General features: G+C 36.1%; 1 protein-coding gene across 1 annotated transcript; it reads right to left on the bottom strand.

The window, feature by feature from the left end:
• Positions 1-4,451: 4,451 nt before the first annotated feature.
• On the bottom strand, positions 4,452-9,513 carry LOC127831011 (uncharacterized). Its single transcript, XM_052355985.1, has 3 exons — positions 9,261-9,513; positions 8,031-8,218; positions 4,452-5,465 (listed from the first exon to the last, which is right to left on the bottom strand). The coding sequence occupies exons 1-3, from the start codon at positions 9,263-9,265 to the stop codon at positions 5,113-5,115; spliced, it is 546 nt and encodes a 181-aa protein (XP_052211945.1). The 5' UTR covers positions 9,266-9,513; the 3' UTR covers positions 4,452-5,112.
• Positions 9,514-19,985: the final 10,472 nt, after the last annotated feature.

Below are 19,985 nucleotides of genomic sequence, written 5' to 3'. Positions count from 1 at the left end.
GCTATGTTCAATATTTCAAAAGTTATTGCAAAACTTTACTGTAACCTCAAAGTTTTGGGACAGAATAACAGACAGACAGGCCAAAAACAATATACCCCCGATCTATCGATCCGGGGGCATAAAAAATGATTTCTGTTATAAGCTGTTAAAACACGCCTGGAATTTAATAAATGAATTATTATTTTTCACATTTGTAAACGTTTGCATAATATTTAATATAACAAGCAATAGCGAAAAGAAATCAAATAAGAATGTGTTTAATGTCCCAAAGTATGGCATAATTGTACGCCAGTGAAATATGGTATATGTCCGAAAGTATTATATTAAAAGAAGCTAATGTTACGCCAATAAAATAAGGTTAATGTCCCAAAGTATTACATTATAGCACGATGGTCCGCCAGGAAAATAAGGAAAACGCACTCTGTTGAGCATCAGTTTTTTTTTACTTAGACATATTGGGCATCTCCCAAAGAAATCAATTAGCTCTGATATGATTAAGAATGCACCAATATGTGTCTTTTAATACTTCTGCACAATGACAAAGACCCTGGGCCCGTATTCACCCCTGGCCCGTATTCACCCTGGCCCGTATTCACCCCTGGCCCGTATTCACCCCTGGCCCGTATTCACCCCTGGCCCGTATTCACCAACCGATTCTTAGAATCGGCTTACAATAAAGAATAGACTTTGAACCAAGAAATATGTGTTCAGTGTTTGAATATATACAGGCCGCCACTGGTGATTATGTCATTAACAAAATATTCTATATGAAGAATAATATAGATAGAGATGTTTACTGCAGAGTTTGACTCACAATTAAAGAAATTATTGAATATTTTAATTTAAAGAATTTTCTTTATTCTTAGACTTAAGTCAAAGAATTGTTTGGTAAATACGGACCCTGTTTCAAAAACTTTTAAAAACACGGTCTTCCCAAAATAAGCAGTTATCGCGCATGAAATTCCCAATTTAAAAGGCTAGGGCCTCTTACAAATTTCCTGATGAAAAGCCCTGAGCACGGAGTGTATATTGATTATTCACATAGGGGTAGCAGCCTGGTGGATTATCTACTTTTAGAACCAAAAGATATTTTTCTTATAAGCAACTTTAAAATACTTCAACCAAATGAGCTATCTGACCACTCGGGCATACTCTTTAGTCTCGCGTCAAGACACGCTGCCGACGAGAAAGGCAGCAAATCCGAAGCCTCATATGATTACAAAATAAAATGGGACGACTTAAAAATAGACCCGTTTAAGAATGTCTTATCGCAATACAAAGCGCAATTGTGTTCACTCGAACTGTCCATTTTAAACGAGCGCGACATTGACGAGGTAGCAAACGACTTTATAAATATTTTAAAACAGAGTGCAATAGAGGTGTTTGGAAAAAACGAAATAAATAATAAAAAACATAATAAAATTCACTACAATAAAAAACCATGGTTTAACAAGGAATGTTATATTTCCAGAGCGGAATTTAATAAACATAGGAATACATTTCTAAAGGACCGATCCAATGAACATAACCGAAAATTATTTATTAAATCGAAAAATAAATATATACGCACTAAACGCCGATTTAAGCAAAAATTCATGCATACAGAAAAAAATAATCTCACAAATCTTAGTAAACATAAGCCACGAGAATTCTGGAAAACAATTAAAAAACAGTATTTAAAGAAAGACAACAGCCCAACCAATTTAAACACAACGGCACTCTATGAACACTTTAAACAATTATACTCTGACAATAGGAGTAATACCGAAAATAGCACGCGCGAAAATAATCCCTCAAGATCAGATCCAGACTTAGATAAGGACATTTCGCTAGAAGAGGTTACAATTGCTATCCACGAACAAAAAAATAACAAAAGCAGCGGTATCGACAAGATATGCGCAGAAATATATAAAAATACTATACCGGAATTATCATCATTTATATTAGCACTTTTTAACAGAATGTATAAAAATGGTGAATATCCAAAATCCTGGGGTGAAGGAATTATTATACCTATATTCAAGGGAGGGGATACAGAGGATGCAAAAAACTATAGAGGTATCACCCTTATTAATATTCTGGCAAAAATTTATTCAACAGTACTTCTAAATCGATTGACAAACTGGTCAACTAAACATAAAAACTTGATACAAAACCAATTCGGCTTTCAGAAAGGAAAGTCTACAGTAGACTGCATATTCGTATTGCAAACTGTTATACAAAAAACACTTAGCCAACGGAAAAAGCTATATTGTGCCTTCGTAGATTTCGAAAAATGTTTCGATAAATTAGACCGAACCTTTATATTCCAAAAACTTATTAATGAAAACATAAGCACAAAATTCGTAAACGCCATACGGAGCATGTATAACTCTGTCAAAGCATGTGTCCGGCATGAAAGAACATATACATCTCTATTTGAGTCGAATATTGGGGCAAAACAAGGCGACCAAAGCTCAACGTTATTATTTTTATTTTTCATAAATGATATAGTTTCAAGTTTTAATGATAATATGGATGACCTTTTCACTCTTGAGAATACTAAATTATTCATACTTCTTTTCGCTGATGACGCGGTCATATTCGCTCACTCGCCTAACGCACTACAATCGCTACTTAAAGATTTAGAAAATTACTGCAGCGAGTGGAAATTAACAGTTAATACAAAAAAGACCAAAATAATGATTTTTGAAAAAGGTAGACATACACGATATAATTTTTCATTAAATAACACAATATTAGATATTGTCGATTCATTTAAATATCTGGGGGTAAATCTTTACAAAAACGGAGACTGGAACCGTACGCAAAAACATATCGCTCAACATTCACAATTCGCATTACACAATTTGTTTACAGTATTTAATCAACTTGAATTAAACATAGACGAAAAATGTAGACTGTTTGACAGTCTAGTTGGGTCCAAATTAAATTACGCGGCCGAAACATGGGGCTTTCATGAAGGAAAAGATATCGAACGCATACATTGTAAATTCCTACGTAAGATACTAAAAGTCAGAAAATCCACAAATCTAGACGGACTTTACGGGGAATTAGGTAGACACCCAATGTATGTAAAACGACAATTGACATTAGTTAAATACTGGTTAAAAATCATTGATCCGAACAACAACCTACTGACAAAATCTATTTATAATTTGCTTAAGAGCGATGCTGAAAGTAATAATACATATGCCGGTAGGAACTGGGCTTATCAGATTAAAGAACTTCTCGAACACATAGGATTAGCTTCTATATGGATACAACAAAATACGCATATCCCAAACGAGTACGACCTAAAAATAATAACAAACCGAATTTTGGATATATATAAACAGACTTGGTTCACAAATATAAATAACTCAAATAGACTGGCTGCATACCGATATTTCAAATATGACTTTGAAACGGAAAAATATTTAAAATGTATTAATAACAATAAATTTAGAATATCACTTACACAATTCAGAATCTCTGCACATAATCTAGCGATAGAAAAAGGTCGTCATGAAAACATACCAAAAGAAAATAGGAAGTGTATTTACTGTAATATGAATGCTATAGAAAGCGAATTCCACTTTTTATTAGTATGCCCCCTATATAACGGAATTAGACAACAATACCTAAAACCGTACTTTCGTCATTGGCCAACATTGAACAAATTCGAAATTCTAATGTCATCAAAATCAACAAAGGTATTAAATAACCTATCAAAATATGTTTATTTTGCCCAAAAACTAAGGTCAAATATAACGTAATATAAAATATATGCCTTCAATTTAGTATGTTTATTAGAACAGATGTAATAATAAGTTAACCGTATTAACTATGATTATTGTTTCCATTTGCCTAATGTATATATATTTGGATAAAGCAATTATCATTGTATTATTATTGATTCTATTCTTTGAATTATTTTGACATGTCTTTTTTTTCTCTTTTGTTTTACCTAACTATTCGTATTCATCGTTTTGTGTTGTACTTCTCAAATACATGTACCATGTCTTTGCTTTCTCACAAACACATACCTGTATAGGCTATAAATTTGCAATATGCTGTTTTATGCCTAATAAATGTTATGTTATGTTATGTTATGATTGTAATCTAGAGTCCGTGCCCTAAGTAGTCAACACGTTAAGACAGCAGTAGGGCCATCAACGATCCATTTTGACACCTAGCCTGCGTATGTTTCATGAAAAGACGATACATATTTAAGGAGGCCATGTTTTCATATGTTTGAACCAGCTTTTGTAATATTAAAATATTATAAAATTTCAGGTTTTGTTCACATAAATTGAAATTTGAATATCGGGCAATCGAATATTCGAATACTTTAATGACCGAATATTCGAAAACCGTTTTTGTTATTCGCTTCCACCCCTAGTAATAATACATACACCGTTTATGTTAAAACATTCATAACGGAGAAAAAGTAAGAGTTCCAAATAAAGTTTAAATACATGAACACGTTTGCTTCGTCGAACCAAACACAATCGAGACCCAGAAAATCTTTCTTACTTTATATTGACAGTCCGGTCGTTGATTAATGCAATTTCTTGACACGCACGTTTACAAAACAAATGTACCAAAAATATCCAACAATATCAAAATATGTTTATTCATGTGAAACTGCACATGTGCAAGAAACATTTTGCGTTTTCGAAGCAAATTTACTGCAGTTGTTAGTAAGCATATTTGTCAGTAGAACGCCATTTATGCTATTTTTTCCGTCTGCTACACCCCAAATGTTTTGCGCACGGAACGCCGATAAAAAGGCTTATTTTGGTGAGCAGTTTTCACCTCATCCAATCACGGATGTCCAGATTTTGTATAAAATACGTTTCATATTGTTATGAGATAAATACCACTGCCTCTTTCAATTTATTGCGATTGTGTCACTAAGTAACCTATCCGTAAACAGACGGCGTCTTTATGAGGTCGGTGATTTCATCGTAAGTTCAGCGTTCCTTTTGTTGACAAAAGTTGACCGCAGCTACTATTCCACATGTTCGTCAAACGATCGGCATAACTTCCTGGAGGTGGATTTTCCTGTGACATTTCCGGATCATGCCTGATGCACCCGGAGGTGGATCTCCCTGTGACATTTCCGGATCATGCCTGATGCACCCGGAGGTGGATCTCCCTGTAACATTTCCGGATCATGCCTGATGCACCCGGAGGTGGATCTCCCTGTGACATTTCCGAATCATGCCTGATGCGCCCGGAGATGGATCTTCCTGTGACATTTCCGGAACATGCCTGATGCGCCCGGAGATGGATCTTCCTGTGACATTTCCGGATCATGTCTGATGCGCCCGGAGATGGATCTTCCTGTGACATTTCCGGATGCCTGATCCGCCAGAAGTTGATAAAACATTCAGATTCCTTGCCGTATGCTTTCCGAATTAATCGCGAGGGGTTCAATAACTTCCGAAGCAATTTCCACGAAGGTTTTGTGTTCCATGCTATAACATACAATATTAGCCATCATAAGAAAATCCTGCCAGATCTGAAGACATTTTATGTTAAAGGGGCCGTTTAACGTTTTGGTAAAATTTAAAAAAGCTGTTTCAGATTCATAAAGTTTCGTTTTTGTAATGATATTTTTGATGAAATAGTAATACTGACCATTTACCATGCTCTTAAATATCCATTATATGCATCTTTTGACGATTTGAAAACCTGAAAATTATAAAGCGTCGTGCGACGCGAAACGATTGAATAATTTGGAAAGTTCTGTTGTTGTAGTTTTATTGTGGGAAACTACGAGGATTGCTTATATAGGTAAAAAATACATCCGCGCTATGCATGGGCACAGAGCTCCAGATAAGATGCGTACCTGCGTATTTACGCATTGACAAATTTAAAAAACGCATTAAAAATCAGCCAGGTACGTAACATTACGCAATAAAAGTCTTGGTACGTATTTTTTATGGATTTAGTATTTTAAAGAAAGTCTGTTCATATCATCATTTTAACTTCTTTCCTTTGCATCTATTTATATAAATAACCAATAATAATATTTCAAGATTAAACACGCCATGTAATATATCAGTTATCTGTGTAAATAGAAAATACCCCTCAATATTCCCAAGTATCCTTTACGGATGAAACAAAGGAGTAAAATACGCTTTAACAATAATATCAGGGGGTAATATACCCTTTTGACTAAATCCTTATCTGGAGCTCTGCATGGGCATGGATGCTCGAGTGGTCTAGGCTGGAGACTTTTTACTCCAGGACTCGAGCTCTGTTGAGGGTTACTTTTTTTTTATTGTTTTAAAATTGTATTCTTGTTTTTTACTGGAGATTTTTATGTCAAATGTTTAAATTTATCAATATAAATCATTTAATGAAATGCTTCAATACATGCAAAATCTTTTAAACGGCCCCTATAAGAATTGTATTATAAAAAGAAGCACCATTTTCTTATATATTTTGAAAATAGTGTACATGTAATAGTTTAGGTTCACAATAAAAAATACAAATAACAACGGGACAATTATTGTACCACGTGGCTCGGCTATCATCACGTGGTTGGTTATAACGGCAGGGTATTAACCAGTAACATATCTGCGCGGAGGTGGCAGGGTATTAACCAGTAACATATCTGCGCGGAGGTTGCTTCCGACGGATAACCGAGGATTAATCGAACATTCCGTTACCCTTTGTAATTAAACATTCGGTTACCCTTTGTAATTAAACATTCGGTTACCCTTTGTAATTAAACATTCGGTTACCCTTTGTAATTAAACATTCGGTTACCCTTTGTAATTAAACATTCGGTTACCCTTTGTAATTAAACATTCCGATACCCTTTGTAATTAAACATTCGGTTACCCTTTGTAATTAAACATTCGGTTACCCTTTGTAATTAAACATTCGGTTACCCTTTGTAATTAAACATTCGGTTACCCTTTGTAATTAAACATTCGGTTACCCTTTGTAATTAAACATTCCGATACCCTTTGTAATTAAACATTCGGTTACCCTTTGTAATTAAACATTCGGTTACCCTTTGTAATTAAACATTCGGTTACCCTTTGTAATTAAACATTCGGTTACCCTTTGTAATTAAACATTCCGATACCCTTTGTAATTAAACATTCGGTTACCCTTTGTAATTAAACATTCGGTTACCCTTTGTAATTAAACATTCGGTTACCCTTTGTAATTAAACATCCGATACCCTTTGTAATTAAACATCCGATACCCTTTGTAATTAAACATCCGATACCCTTTGTAATTAAACATTCGGTTACCCTTTGTAATTAAACATTCGGTTACCCTTTGTAATTAAACATCCGATACCCTTTGTAATTAAACATTCGGTTACCCTTTGTAATTAAACATTCGGTTACCCTTTGTAATTAAACATTCGGTTACCCTTTGTAATTAAACATTCGGTTTCCATATTTTACATCGTTTAGCATAAACGTTGAATGCGGAAATCAAAGATTCCGATCAGGTCCCGGAGGTACGAGACGGTTGCAGAAGGGTTGCGATCACCCACGAAATGGTCCAACATTTTCCCGAAAACACCCAGAAACATCCCATATCGTCGCAAAAACACCCAGAAACATCCCATATCGTCGCAAAAAACACCCAGAAACATCCCATATCGTCGCAAAAACACCCAGAAACATCCCATATCGTCGCAAAAACACCCAGAAACATCCCGAGTGAGCCGAAGTCGCCTATTTAGGAGACGCCAACTTGACGTGTTGGTTGTTGCTCTTTGTGTTTAACGAATCTGTGCGAATAACACGCTTTTAAATATTGTTTGCAGCTTGTTGTGTTTTTAAGCGGTTAGTATTTGTTAAATATTCCCCTTCCTTTAACCCAAAATATTTCCTTTTTACCAATGTTGTCATTGTAAGGACCTTGCGCTAGGTCTATTAAATAAATTCATACATCGCTGTATCATTGTTGTGACCAATTATACACACATGCATTGAAGGTAAAAGAAATAATGGGCATTTTAACTTCTTGAACATATGCTCATCGTTTATATTTATAAAGATACATACAAAAGACCTCCGAGTCCACACGTACGTAGAGATTCATGCATGTATCGACGGACGGTGCACAACTTAATGATGAACTTTCGGGAAGCAGGTTTGACTCGCGGTAAAGTGTACGGGAGCGCAATCTGTCGGTGCCTACTGCTGTCATGTGCAGAAGACTACCGTGCCGTCTTCCGGAAGTGGTTTGATGACTGAAAACGCGTAGAAGCAAGACAGTGAGTGATATGTGACAAGGGCTAAAACAATGCAAAACAATCCGCAGTTGTGTTCGTATATAACAACATTCTGTCCTGGTTCCATGTTTGTACCAAAGTTTTTTAGTGTTGGTTTAAATCGGGATGATAATGAATTGTTTTTATTCTTATTTAGTTTGTTAGACGTTATAAATCTCTTCGGATGGAAAAAACAACAAACACAACACATATATGAAACAAGAGCTGTCTCCATAGGATTACATATGCCCCGGAAAAACGCTTTGATATAAATTATGAGCATTTTTCGAAACCTAAACGCAGATTTCGAAACCTAAACGCCGACCCTAAGTTCAAGGTCACAGGGGTCAAAAATTGTAAAGGCCTTGTATTGTCCATATACACATGCATACCCAATATAAAGGTTACATCTGAAGCGACGTAGAAGTTATGAGCATTTTCGAAACCTAAACGCAAAAGTGTGACGGACAGACAGACAGACGGACGGACAGTGCGACTGCTATATGCCACCGTACCGGGGGCAGAAAAATTCCGTGTTTGTACGATTCATCATTTTCCAAATGAGCTTTTATGACTTCCAATCCGGTTTTTTGTGCTTCGATGAATTCATAATAACGGGTTACTATCGCTGTGTAATATATTAGGTGATGCTTGGAATAAAAAAAACGCCGAGTGTAGTAAGCTGTTTTTCTGTTTATCGTACTTCTACGTCCCCATTAAAAAAAAACAGAAATTACATCGCTAAAAATGTGCATTTTTAGCGGGAATGAATAAGCTATTAATAATGACGTCATAAGCAATTGCGCTTAATATTGGTAAAATACTTTTTAGCGATTGTTGTTGCTTTTCATGGGTAAATGTATCATATCTTGGTATTAATTGATTTGTGTCTCCTTGCATCTCATTTATTTGTATCGAAAATTATGACTTTATAGTTGATTCAGAGTAATATAAAGGACTTATTTTAAGCGAATACAAACACGTGAACAAATACCTTTAAAAAAAAACAGTTCATACATACTGCATTAGCTAAGTGAAGAAATCCATAAGATATCTGGCCGTATGCGATTTTTCGATCAACAACGCCACGCAATTCCATCAAATTCGGTGTTCGCGAAATGAAACCATGCGTGCATACACCCCGGAGCAATACGTCTGTCTGAGAATCAGAGAATTTCGAGTTTTTTATGCGTGTTTTTTCTCCATTACCAGACGCCGTTGTTCGTTCAGGCCCGCGAGTGCAAAGCATGTATGTGTTATTTTCTCGGTCGTCCTTTAAGATTTGATGATGATTCGGTAATAGCAACAATATTCTTTAAGATAAGCCAAATATAGCAATAACGATGGTTATTATCAATGAATATAAAAAGTAATAATACTAGTAATAATAAGAATAGCAATAATAATAGTTTTAGTTGCAATGATAAAAGTAATAATAACAATCATACATGATAATGCTAGGCAAACAGCGTAGACCCAGATGAGACGCCGCATGATGCGGCGTCTCATCAGGCTCTGCGCTGTTTGCTTAAAGGTAAGTCATATCGATCTCATCCGTGAAAAACAGGGCCGCTTGCTCTGCGCATGTACGAAAAAGATATTACAATCGTTTAACATTCGATGTCGAGGTCTTATGATTCACTTTCATTTGGTACAATTTGTCAGCCTATACATGTTTTGATGTCATGAGATTATTTTGCGATCCTTATGCGTGCCCCGTTTAATCTCATCATATTCGCCACACTTCTTAACGTGATAAAAAAAAATTCATTAGGGTGTGATAAACAGGATTGCATTTGGTGAAAATTATTATTCTACAAAGAATAATGCTCTTAATTTTTTGACACAATCACCGATTTAAATGCTTACAGAGGAACAAGCGGCAGAACAGTACGATCTCCTTTAAGCAAACTGTTCAGGCAATTGTTCTGTTCCACGATGCGCAGTTTTTTCTCAGACGTAAGATCTGCACAGATCAATACTCATAATAGGCATAACAATAATAACTTCTGTGCTCAATGAAAGTAAAGCCATAAACATGTCAACATCGACAATTATTGGTCACGTTTGGCTGAGTCTAAACTGTTTTTGACGTTCATTGATTGTTTTTACATAATATTTATGTATTGACAGAAGGAATCTTTGCTCTGATTTCCAACTTCACCTTAAATAAACATTATAAACAGATGTTTTATCCCCGACAACAAATTGACGCTGTGTTTGATGTTTGGGTTCTGATGTTTCTTTCCGTATGTCCGGCGGTACGTCTGTCAGTGTGGACATCTGTCTGAATTTCTGCCTGCATGTCTGCTTGTATATCTGTTTGTGTCTGTCCGTATGTCTGTCTGATCGCCACCGCCGCCCATCCGTCCCTCCGTCTTTCTGAATGTACGCCTTTCTGGCGAATGTCTGTTTCTGGCTGGCAGTGCGTCTGTCTGTCTCTCTGTCACTTGGTAGACAATTCCAATCCAGCGATGAGGTTGTTTTGTACATAGTTAGATACTAAAATAATACCGGTATACATGATTATGACTCACTCATTCAACTTCGTAAAAGATGCATAGATTTTTTTATTAAAAAAAACATTACTATTTTTCATATGTTCAAAGTAAAAACATTTCATCCTGGGGATTCTTGTATAGAATATTTGAATATATTTAAATAAGTAGAAAGGAATATTCGAATAATATATCAGTATTCGTTCACATCCCTTACAAAAAGTATACCTACCTAACCATTACCAGCAAAGTTTAGTTGGCAATGGCTAATATTTCATTCTTAAAGGTTTTCCTATTATATACATGTACTTACATCACATAATTGCCTTATATTAAATACTGATGGTCAGTTTGGCACAATTGCAATAAGAATTTACCTTATGCCAGACAGTATTGTAGCTCTGCTCTCCCCCTCTGCTTTTTCAAGGGCTTGGGACCTTCAAGCTTGACTCAGAGCTCACTGCTACTGGAGCTGGCGTCCTTGTCAAGCTTGACTCAGAGCTCACTGCTACTGGAGCTGGCGTCCTTGTCAAGCTTGACTCAGAGCTCACTGCTACAGGAGCGGGCGTCCTTGTCAGGCTTGGCAGCATTAGGAGGCTTTTCTTGATGGCCTGGATGGAAGCTACTCAACACACGCGAAAACTGAAAGAGATCTTGACTGGAGAAGAAAACGTTAACCTTTCATTTTCACGGTGTAATTTTTTAGATTATACAAACATTTTATAGAATTGTAAAGCCTCATTGCCAAATGTAAAAAAGTGGCCATCTCTCTGAGTCAATTCGACAAATATTCTTTATTTAAAAAATATTACAGTAATAGAAACTGGGATCTTCAAAATTTTCTTCATGAATTACCAGCAAAACGAAATATAGTTCATACGAGTAAACCAAATAAGAACATTTTAATGTATTGCCTTTTTACTTCTTAGACCCAACAATGATAATTCACGTTTATAGTTTTGATAAAATATCACAATCATGACACATTTTTTTTTTTCATTCACCTTTCATTGTATTCACCTGATTTTAAGTAAGCCAAATTGTCAAATAAACCAAATCCAAATGTAAAGACAGTAAAAAGGCAGTAAATCTTGCAAACTTGCAATGAACAAGAGGGCCAAGATGGCTCTAGATCTTTAACCGAAGTAATGTTTTACATGTGAAACAAAACAAGTTAAGTATTTTGCTAATAAAATTTATATTAAGCATTTTACCTGAACTTTTCCAATGTACACAATTTGAACATACCTTTACGAGGACTGCTTTATGATGTTAAATGCCAAATATTACACTTTCAAAGTTATTGTGTATCTAAATTGAACAAGAGGGCCTGAAAGACCCAAAGTTGCTCACCTGAGATACAAAGGAACTGACCTGCTCAGCGCAGAGCCAAGATATCATTAGAACAACTGTTCTAACCAAGTTTCATGAAGAGTGAACTATAAATGTCGCTTTAAGAGCACTGACAAGGTTTAACTATAGCCATATTAAGATAAATTCCCCCACCCTTGGCGGCCATTTTTTTCAACATACCGGAACTATTTTTTAACTGATCCAAGTCGAAGATATCATTTAAACAAATGTTCAAACCAAGACAATAAATATGACTTTTTAGAAGATTGTTTTTACTAAAGGCATATACCGTGAGGTAAATGCCCCACCCTTTGGCGCCCATGTTTTTCAACCAACAAAAACCATTTCCAGACTCGTCTAAGATAATATTGGGACAAATCTTCTGACCAAGTTTCATTAAGATCAGACAATCAATGTGGCCTCTAAAGTGTTAACAAGGATTTACTATAGTATAATATTGCCCTATAAGGAAAAATGCCCCGCCCCATTATGGCCAGGTTTTTCAAGCAACAGGAACCATTTTCGATCTCATACAATATATCATTGAAACACGTGTTCTGAATAAGTTTCATGAAGATTGGACAAGGATTGTGACTTTTAAAGTGTTAACAGGGTTTTTCTACAGCCATATAAGGAAAATGCCCCGGCCCCTGGCGGCCATGTTTTTCAACCAACCGGAACCATTTTTGAACTCATCCAAGATATGATTTGGACGAATCCTCTGACCAAGTTTCATGAAGACCGGAAATAAATGTGGTCTCTAGAGTGTTAACAAGGTTTTTCTATAGCCATATTTATGAGGAAAAATGCCCTGCCCCCTTGCGGCCAGGTTTTTCAAGCAACCAGAACCATTTGCAAACTGGTCCAAGATATCATTGAGAAAAATCTTCTGACCAAGTTTCATGATGATCGACAATAAATGTGGCCTCTGGAGTGTTAACAAGGTTTTACTATAGCCATTTAAGGAAAAATACCACACCCCCTGGTGGCCATGTTTTTCAATCAACCTGAACCATTTTCAAACTCGTCCAAGATATCATAAGTACAAATCGTGTGACCGAATTTCATGAAGATCGGACAATAAATGTGGCCTCTTGAGTGTTAACATGGTTTTACTATAGCCAAATAAGGAAAAAAAATGCCCTGCCCCATGGCGGCCATGTTTTTCAAGCAACTGGAACCAATTTCGTATTAGTTCAAGCTTTCATTGGCACAAATTTTCTGACCGAATTTCATGAAGATCGGAAATAAATGTGACCTCTAGAGTGTTAACAAGGCAAACGTTGAAGCCGCACAACACAAGACCTACAAAAGGAGATCACAAAAGCTCACCATGAGCACTCTGTGCTCAGGTGAGATATAATGGGACCCCTAGGGCGTGACAAGATTTTCAGAGGCATGAATTGATGTTGCTTTGTTGAGAACCACTACCTAATGTCAAATATCAAAACTATGTGCCTTGTGGTTTTAGAAAAGATGTTTTAAGCTATTTTGCTTCTAAAGTAAAAACCTGTATGACAAATCCCATGGGGCATTGCCAGTGTTAATAAACTTTGTAGAGAACCACCACCTGATAATAAAAACTGAATAGCAAAGCTCTGGTTTTAATAATGTTGCAATGCAAATGGTCTATATTAACAAGAAACATGGAAATACCACACAACCAGGTTTCCAACGTTTAAATTTGAGATTTAAACAAGGCTATTGTGAAGCAATATGGTCCCCTACCGGCTCCACTATTGTCAGAAATTCCACCATTTTCAGATTCAATTTTTTTGGTTGCCATAGCAACCACAATTTTTGACGTAGGAACAAAATGAAATGACATGCATAATGTCCATATTGCCATCTATTCATGTTGCAAGTTTCATGAAAAAATATTCAGAACTTTTAAAGTTATCGCAGGATCCAGAAAAGCACCATTTTCAGCAGTATTTCTAGTCTATTTGTTGCCATAGCAACCAGAATTTTTGACGTAGGAAGAAAATGAAATGACGTGCATAATGTCCATATTGCCATCTAATAACTATCCATGTTTCAAGTTTCATGAAAAAATATGAAGAACTTTTAAAGTTATCGCAGGATCCAGAAAAGTGTGACAGACAGACAGACTCACAGACGCACAGAGCGCAAACCATAGGTCCCCTCCGGTGAAACCGGTAGGGGACAATAAATAATTGTGCAATCCCACGCCAGACCTACACAAAAAATTTCAGCGCAAAACCATCAAAAATCAGGTTGAATACTTAACAACAGGTTTTTTTTAACTTAAAGTAACAGTAGCCTTTATTTAATTTAATTGGTCCCAAATGCAACCCTTTGCCATGTCTGCATGTAGGCTACCAAGATACAAAATGTCAGAAAAAATACCCACATAAAAACTCAAGCTATTAATAACGGTTCCTTCATTTTCAGAAACAGTGACCTTGATCTAGACCTACTTGGTTCTAGATGGAATCCCATCCAAAGAACCTTCACACACAATTGTACCCAATATCTCTATCCAAACTCCAGTCCTCCAGCAGAAACAGAACTATTTTTATTTAAAGTGACTATGACATTTATCAGAATGGCCACACATAAATTCCCATAACAGGGTTTTGATATGAGCAACCTACACACAAAATTACGGTGCAATACCTCCATCCACACTCAGTTTAAACACCGGAATCCATTTTTCTAATTTAGCAGCATTGACCTTGACCTTTACCAGAAAACCCCCAAATACAATGCCAAGCTAGGTCTACATGCAATCTTTGTTACCAGATATACCCCAAATACAATGCCAAGCTAGGTCTACATGCAATCTTTGTTACCAGATAAACCCCAAATACAATGCCAAGCTAGGTCTACATGCAATCTTTGTTACCAGATAAACCTCAAATACAATGCCAAGCTAGGTCTACGTGCAATCTTTGTTACCAGATAAACCTCAAATACAATGCCAAGCTAGGTCTACGTGCAATCTTTGTTACCAGATAAACCTCAAATACAATGCCAAGCTAGGTCTACATGCAATCTTTGTTACCAGATAAACCTCAAATACAATGCCAAGCTAGGTCTACGTGCAATCTTTGTTACCAGATAAACCTCAAATACAATGCCAAGCTAGGTCTACGTGCAATCTTTGTTACCAGATAAACCCCAAATACAATGCCAAGCTAGGTCTACATGCAATCTTTGTTACCAGATAAACCTCAAATACAATGCCAAGCTAGGTCTACATGCAATCTTTGTTACCAGATAAACCTCAAATACAATGCCAAGCTAGGTCTACGTGCAATCTTTGTTACAAGATAAACCTCAAATACAATGCCAAGCTAGGTCTACATGCAATCTTTGTTACCAGATAAACCTCAAATACAATGCCAAGCTAGGTCTACATGCAATCTTTGTTACCAGATAAACCTCAAATACAATGCCAAGCTAGGTCTACATGCAATCTTTGTTACCAGATAAACCTCAAATACAATGCCAAGCTAGGTCTACGTGCAATCTTTGTTACCAGATAAACCCCAAATACAATGCCAAGCTAGGTCTACATGCAATCTTTGTTACCAGATAAACCTCAAATACAATGCCAAGCTAGGTCTACGTGCAATCTTTGTTACCAGATTCTTCAAGATTGGGTTACGGGTATGTTAACTTATGTTTTTGACCTGAAACCAACTGTTTGTTGTTTTTCTACTTTAAGTTCCAATGACCTTTACTCAACTAGTCCCAAAAGCAATCCCAAGATATGTCTCCATTACAAGTTTGCCATATCTAAAGTTTCATCAAGATTGGCTACTGCAAACTAAATTTATTGAATGAATACTACCAGTTTGACAAGCCACACACCTATCATGCAAACCCCTATCAAATAACCAGGATTTCGTCTTACAAAAAAAAGTGACACCTGGGTAGTGGCTTTCCTAAGGGAATTCTAGAATAAACTTTAGCAATTACCAAAATACATGATTAAATACAAAATACTAAACCTCTGAACCTTGTAGTTAAAATGGAGATATTTTTAACTTTTTGAATCTATTGTAGCTCTGACCATAATATACAGTGGATTGGAACAATTTAAACAAGTTTAACCCAAGCAACATTGATCTTAAAATGTTACAAATTTGGCAGCTTAGAAGAAAAAGTAATTTGAAGAAAAAACAAGAGCTGTCACCATAGGATGACATATGCCCCCGAAAAAAGCTTTTTCCAAACCTAAACGCAGATTTCGAAACCTAACGCTGACCCTAAGTTCAAGGTCAAAGGGGTCAAAATTTGTGTGCGTATGAAAAGGCCTTGTCCATATACACATGCATACCAAATATGAAGGTAACATCTGAAGCGATATAGAAGTTATGAGCATTTTTCGAAACCTTAACGCAAAGTGTGACGGACAGACAGATGGACGGACATGCGATCACTATATCCCCACCTTCGGGGGCATAAAAAGGCAGATTCACCAACACAAATCACGGTTTCCCTATAGCCAACCATGAACATGCTGTGCTTGGTTGAACAAAAAAGGCGAAAAAACAAAAACAGTAAACTACTCTACATTCCATTATTATTAAGATAACTACACTACAAAACCTACACTACATCTTTTTTGTGTGAGGTATTTTTGTGCTTTTTATACTTTTTTTGGTGAAGCTTTGCTTCATTTTTCTTTTTTTAAAAGTTTTTTTGGGGGAAGCATATGCTTCATTTTACTTTTTTTGTTAGATAATAAAACCTTACTTATCCTCCACCCACACTTGTTTACTGGAACAAGTGCCTAAACCTTGGGTGGTTCTTGTTTATGTGAATCTTGGCTGCAGGAACAACATCATACTCCTCCTGTTGCCGTTTCCTAGCAACTGAACACCTCACAGAGGATTGTGGGTAAGAGCTAGAGCCCCAGCTTGCAGCCGGTGAAGGGCCAGGTCTGATCATCTGGACAGTGGTAGTCAATGCACCCACAGCTGACTGCAGTTTTGGCTGGGTTGGCATGACAATTTGCCTAGCAACCACACTGGGATGGATGCAGGGCTTGGGAGTACACCAAGTGACTTGATGCTCAGCTACCACACTGGACTGCATGATGGGCTTTGATGCAGACCCAGGTTTTGTCAAAGAAATCTGACCTGTAACATGCAGTATTTATCATAACACGAAATGTTTTATTTAATGTCTATAAAAAAGAAACATTATGCAAGTCAAAAATTAAATATTGACTAAAAGATAGCTATGTAAGTACTTTACATAATACATGGTGGATGTGCTTCTTTAAAACATTCTGGCTTATAGCCTAGTATTCTTTTTTGCATTGAATTAGAACCTACAATCATTGTTTAATTACTGATTACAAAACATGAACATAGATATAACAATAAAAGTTTAGCTATTTTGTATCAATCATACATGGAACTACATTTATTTTGACATTGATTTCTTACCAGTGCAGGATGGAACCTTGCTGTTCAGGCCCCTGGCCTCTCTCTCCCACTGGTCCATCTGCCTCTGCATAGCAGAACTTACACTGGAAGGGGAGACAATCTTTGGATGTACATTTATACAAGGGAGATAATTATAAACAATTATATACAATATATAGCATGCATATTGAAAAGGAGGTGAGCATTTGATTCACATCAAATTTCCAAGGGACACACTGAAAGGGGAGCTAATAATGGGATTTTAATCCAAGGGAGATAATCATGATGATTTGATTGACATCACATAAACCAGGGTGATTATTTTGTACAATATGGAGGCACTAATACTTACAGGGGAAGATACCATTTTATTTACAACCATTAACCCATAAAAAATATTGCAGAGTCATTTACACCCGACAAACATCATTCTTCTGTGCCCTGCCCAATAGCATCACATGGTAGGATATGAGACCTATGTTCTTAGATGGCAAAATCCAATAGCTATTCCTTATGAAGAAAGAAAATGTCCTTTATGCATTGTTTTAGAAGATGAATACCACTTTGTTATGAATTGTACATTATAACTGATGTAAGAAAAGCTTATTTATAACCATGTTATTACGTAAGACCTAATATTTTAAAGTTTATAGATTTATTGACCTCTCAAAATAATAATATTGTTAAAAATGTTGCTATGTTTAGTTATAAAGCATTGGAAATAAAAAATACTTATTATACATATTATGAATAGGGTAGGATTTTTGGTATATATTTATGCACCGCCTCTCGCTGTATATTGTCTTCTCTAAAATACCCAATAAGTTAAGAATTTGCTGGCAAAAGATTGTACTGGATTTGTGTGCTGTTTCGCATGAGTCTTCAAAACATTGTTTTTTTAAACAATAATTTTAAATGTACAAGTTTGTGTATCAAAGATATAGAAAATGTCCCTTAAGTTTTCATAAATTGTAAGACAGTTGTCACACCTTTTATAATAACTTGAATTACTGCATTTCAATTATTATAGTTGATTACCCTTATTTTCTAGTAATTTTCTTGCCAATGTCCATTTAGTAGGTCATAGGAATGCCATACCTCTCAAACTTAGTTTCTTGGAAAAAATATATCAAACAAAATGATCGACTCAGAAAGGCTTGTACCACCCTGTTGTGATACCGCATTGTTTAATTGGTTTAATTTCTTGACTGACATGTACATAAAACCAATGAAATGTCTGATTAATATTACATGTACATAAAAACAAATTTGTGCGAGCGAAATATGTACCAATCAAACAAAAAGCAAAATTTATTGGAGTACATGAGGGTTCTGTTGATGGTAATATGCATATATAAATTAACATTTAAGACTACTTACTAGCATCCCCACAGCTCTGGCAGTTCAGCTGGGACATGGTTCTGCACCTGTGGAAGGTACACTTGACCTCTGACCCTGGGTCTAGGAGAGGCCAGCAGGTCAGGTGTAGTTATGGCAACAGGCTGGGGCTTCTTGATGAGGCTCAGGCTGACCTGTCCAAGACCTGAAAAGTATCACATATTATGAGGTTTTACCAGCAACATTGTAAATGAATGATAAAAAATACAGAAAACTACCAATTCATTACAGCTGATAGTCCCTGAATAATTTGTGTGAAATGTGAGTCCACCAAATAAGCACTGGTCATAAAGTGTGGCATTTAACGCAATAATGGTATCTATAAGGGCTTAACAAATAAGCACTGGTCATAAAGTGCGGCATTTAACGCAATTATGGTGTCTATAAGGGCTTAACGAATAAGTACTGGTCATAAAGGGCGGCATTTAACGCAATTATGGTGTCTATAAGGGCTTAACAAATAAGTACTGGTCATAAAGTGCGGCATTTAACGCAACTATGGTGTCTATAACGGCTTAACAAATAAGTACTGGTCATAAAGTGCGGCATTTGACGCAATTATGGTGTCTATATCGGCTAAACAAATAAGAACTGGTCATAAAGTGCAGCATTTAACACAATTATGGTATCTATAAGGGCTTAACAAATAAGCACTGGTCATAAAGTGCGGCATGTAACGCAATTATGGTGTCTATAAGGGCTTAACAAATAAGAACTGGTCATAAAGGGCGGCATTTAACGCAATTATGGTGTCTATAAGGGCTTAACAAATAAGTACTGGTCATAAAGTGCGGCATTTAACGCAATTATGGTGTCTATATCGGCTAAACAAATAAGAACTGGTCATAAAGTGCAGCATTTAACACAATTATGGTATCTATAAGGGCTTAACAAATAAGCACTGGTCATAAAGTGCGGCATTTAACGCAATTATGGTGTCTATAAGGGCTTAACAAATAAGAACTGGTCATTAAGTGCAGCATTTAACGCAATTATGGTGTCTATAAGGGCTTAACAAATAAGTACTGGTCATAAAGTGCGGCATTTAACACAATTATGGTGTCTATAAGGGCTTAACAAATAAGTACTGGT

This window comes from Dreissena polymorpha, chromosome 5 (assembly GCF_020536995.1).
Source record: "Dreissena polymorpha isolate Duluth1 chromosome 5, UMN_Dpol_1.0, whole genome shotgun sequence".
NCBI lineage: Eukaryota > Metazoa > Mollusca > Bivalvia > Myida > Dreissenidae > Dreissena > Dreissena polymorpha.
This window is presented reverse-complemented; position numbering and strand designations above follow the sequence as displayed.

Bases quoted from the DNA above. Each gene is read 5' to 3' on its own strand.
- LOC127831011 (XM_052355985.1), bottom strand. The intron at 5,466-8,030 runs GTATGTATCTTT...TGTATGTTATAG, and splicing joins TGTGGACTCGGAGGTCTTTT to CATGGAACACAAAACCTTCG.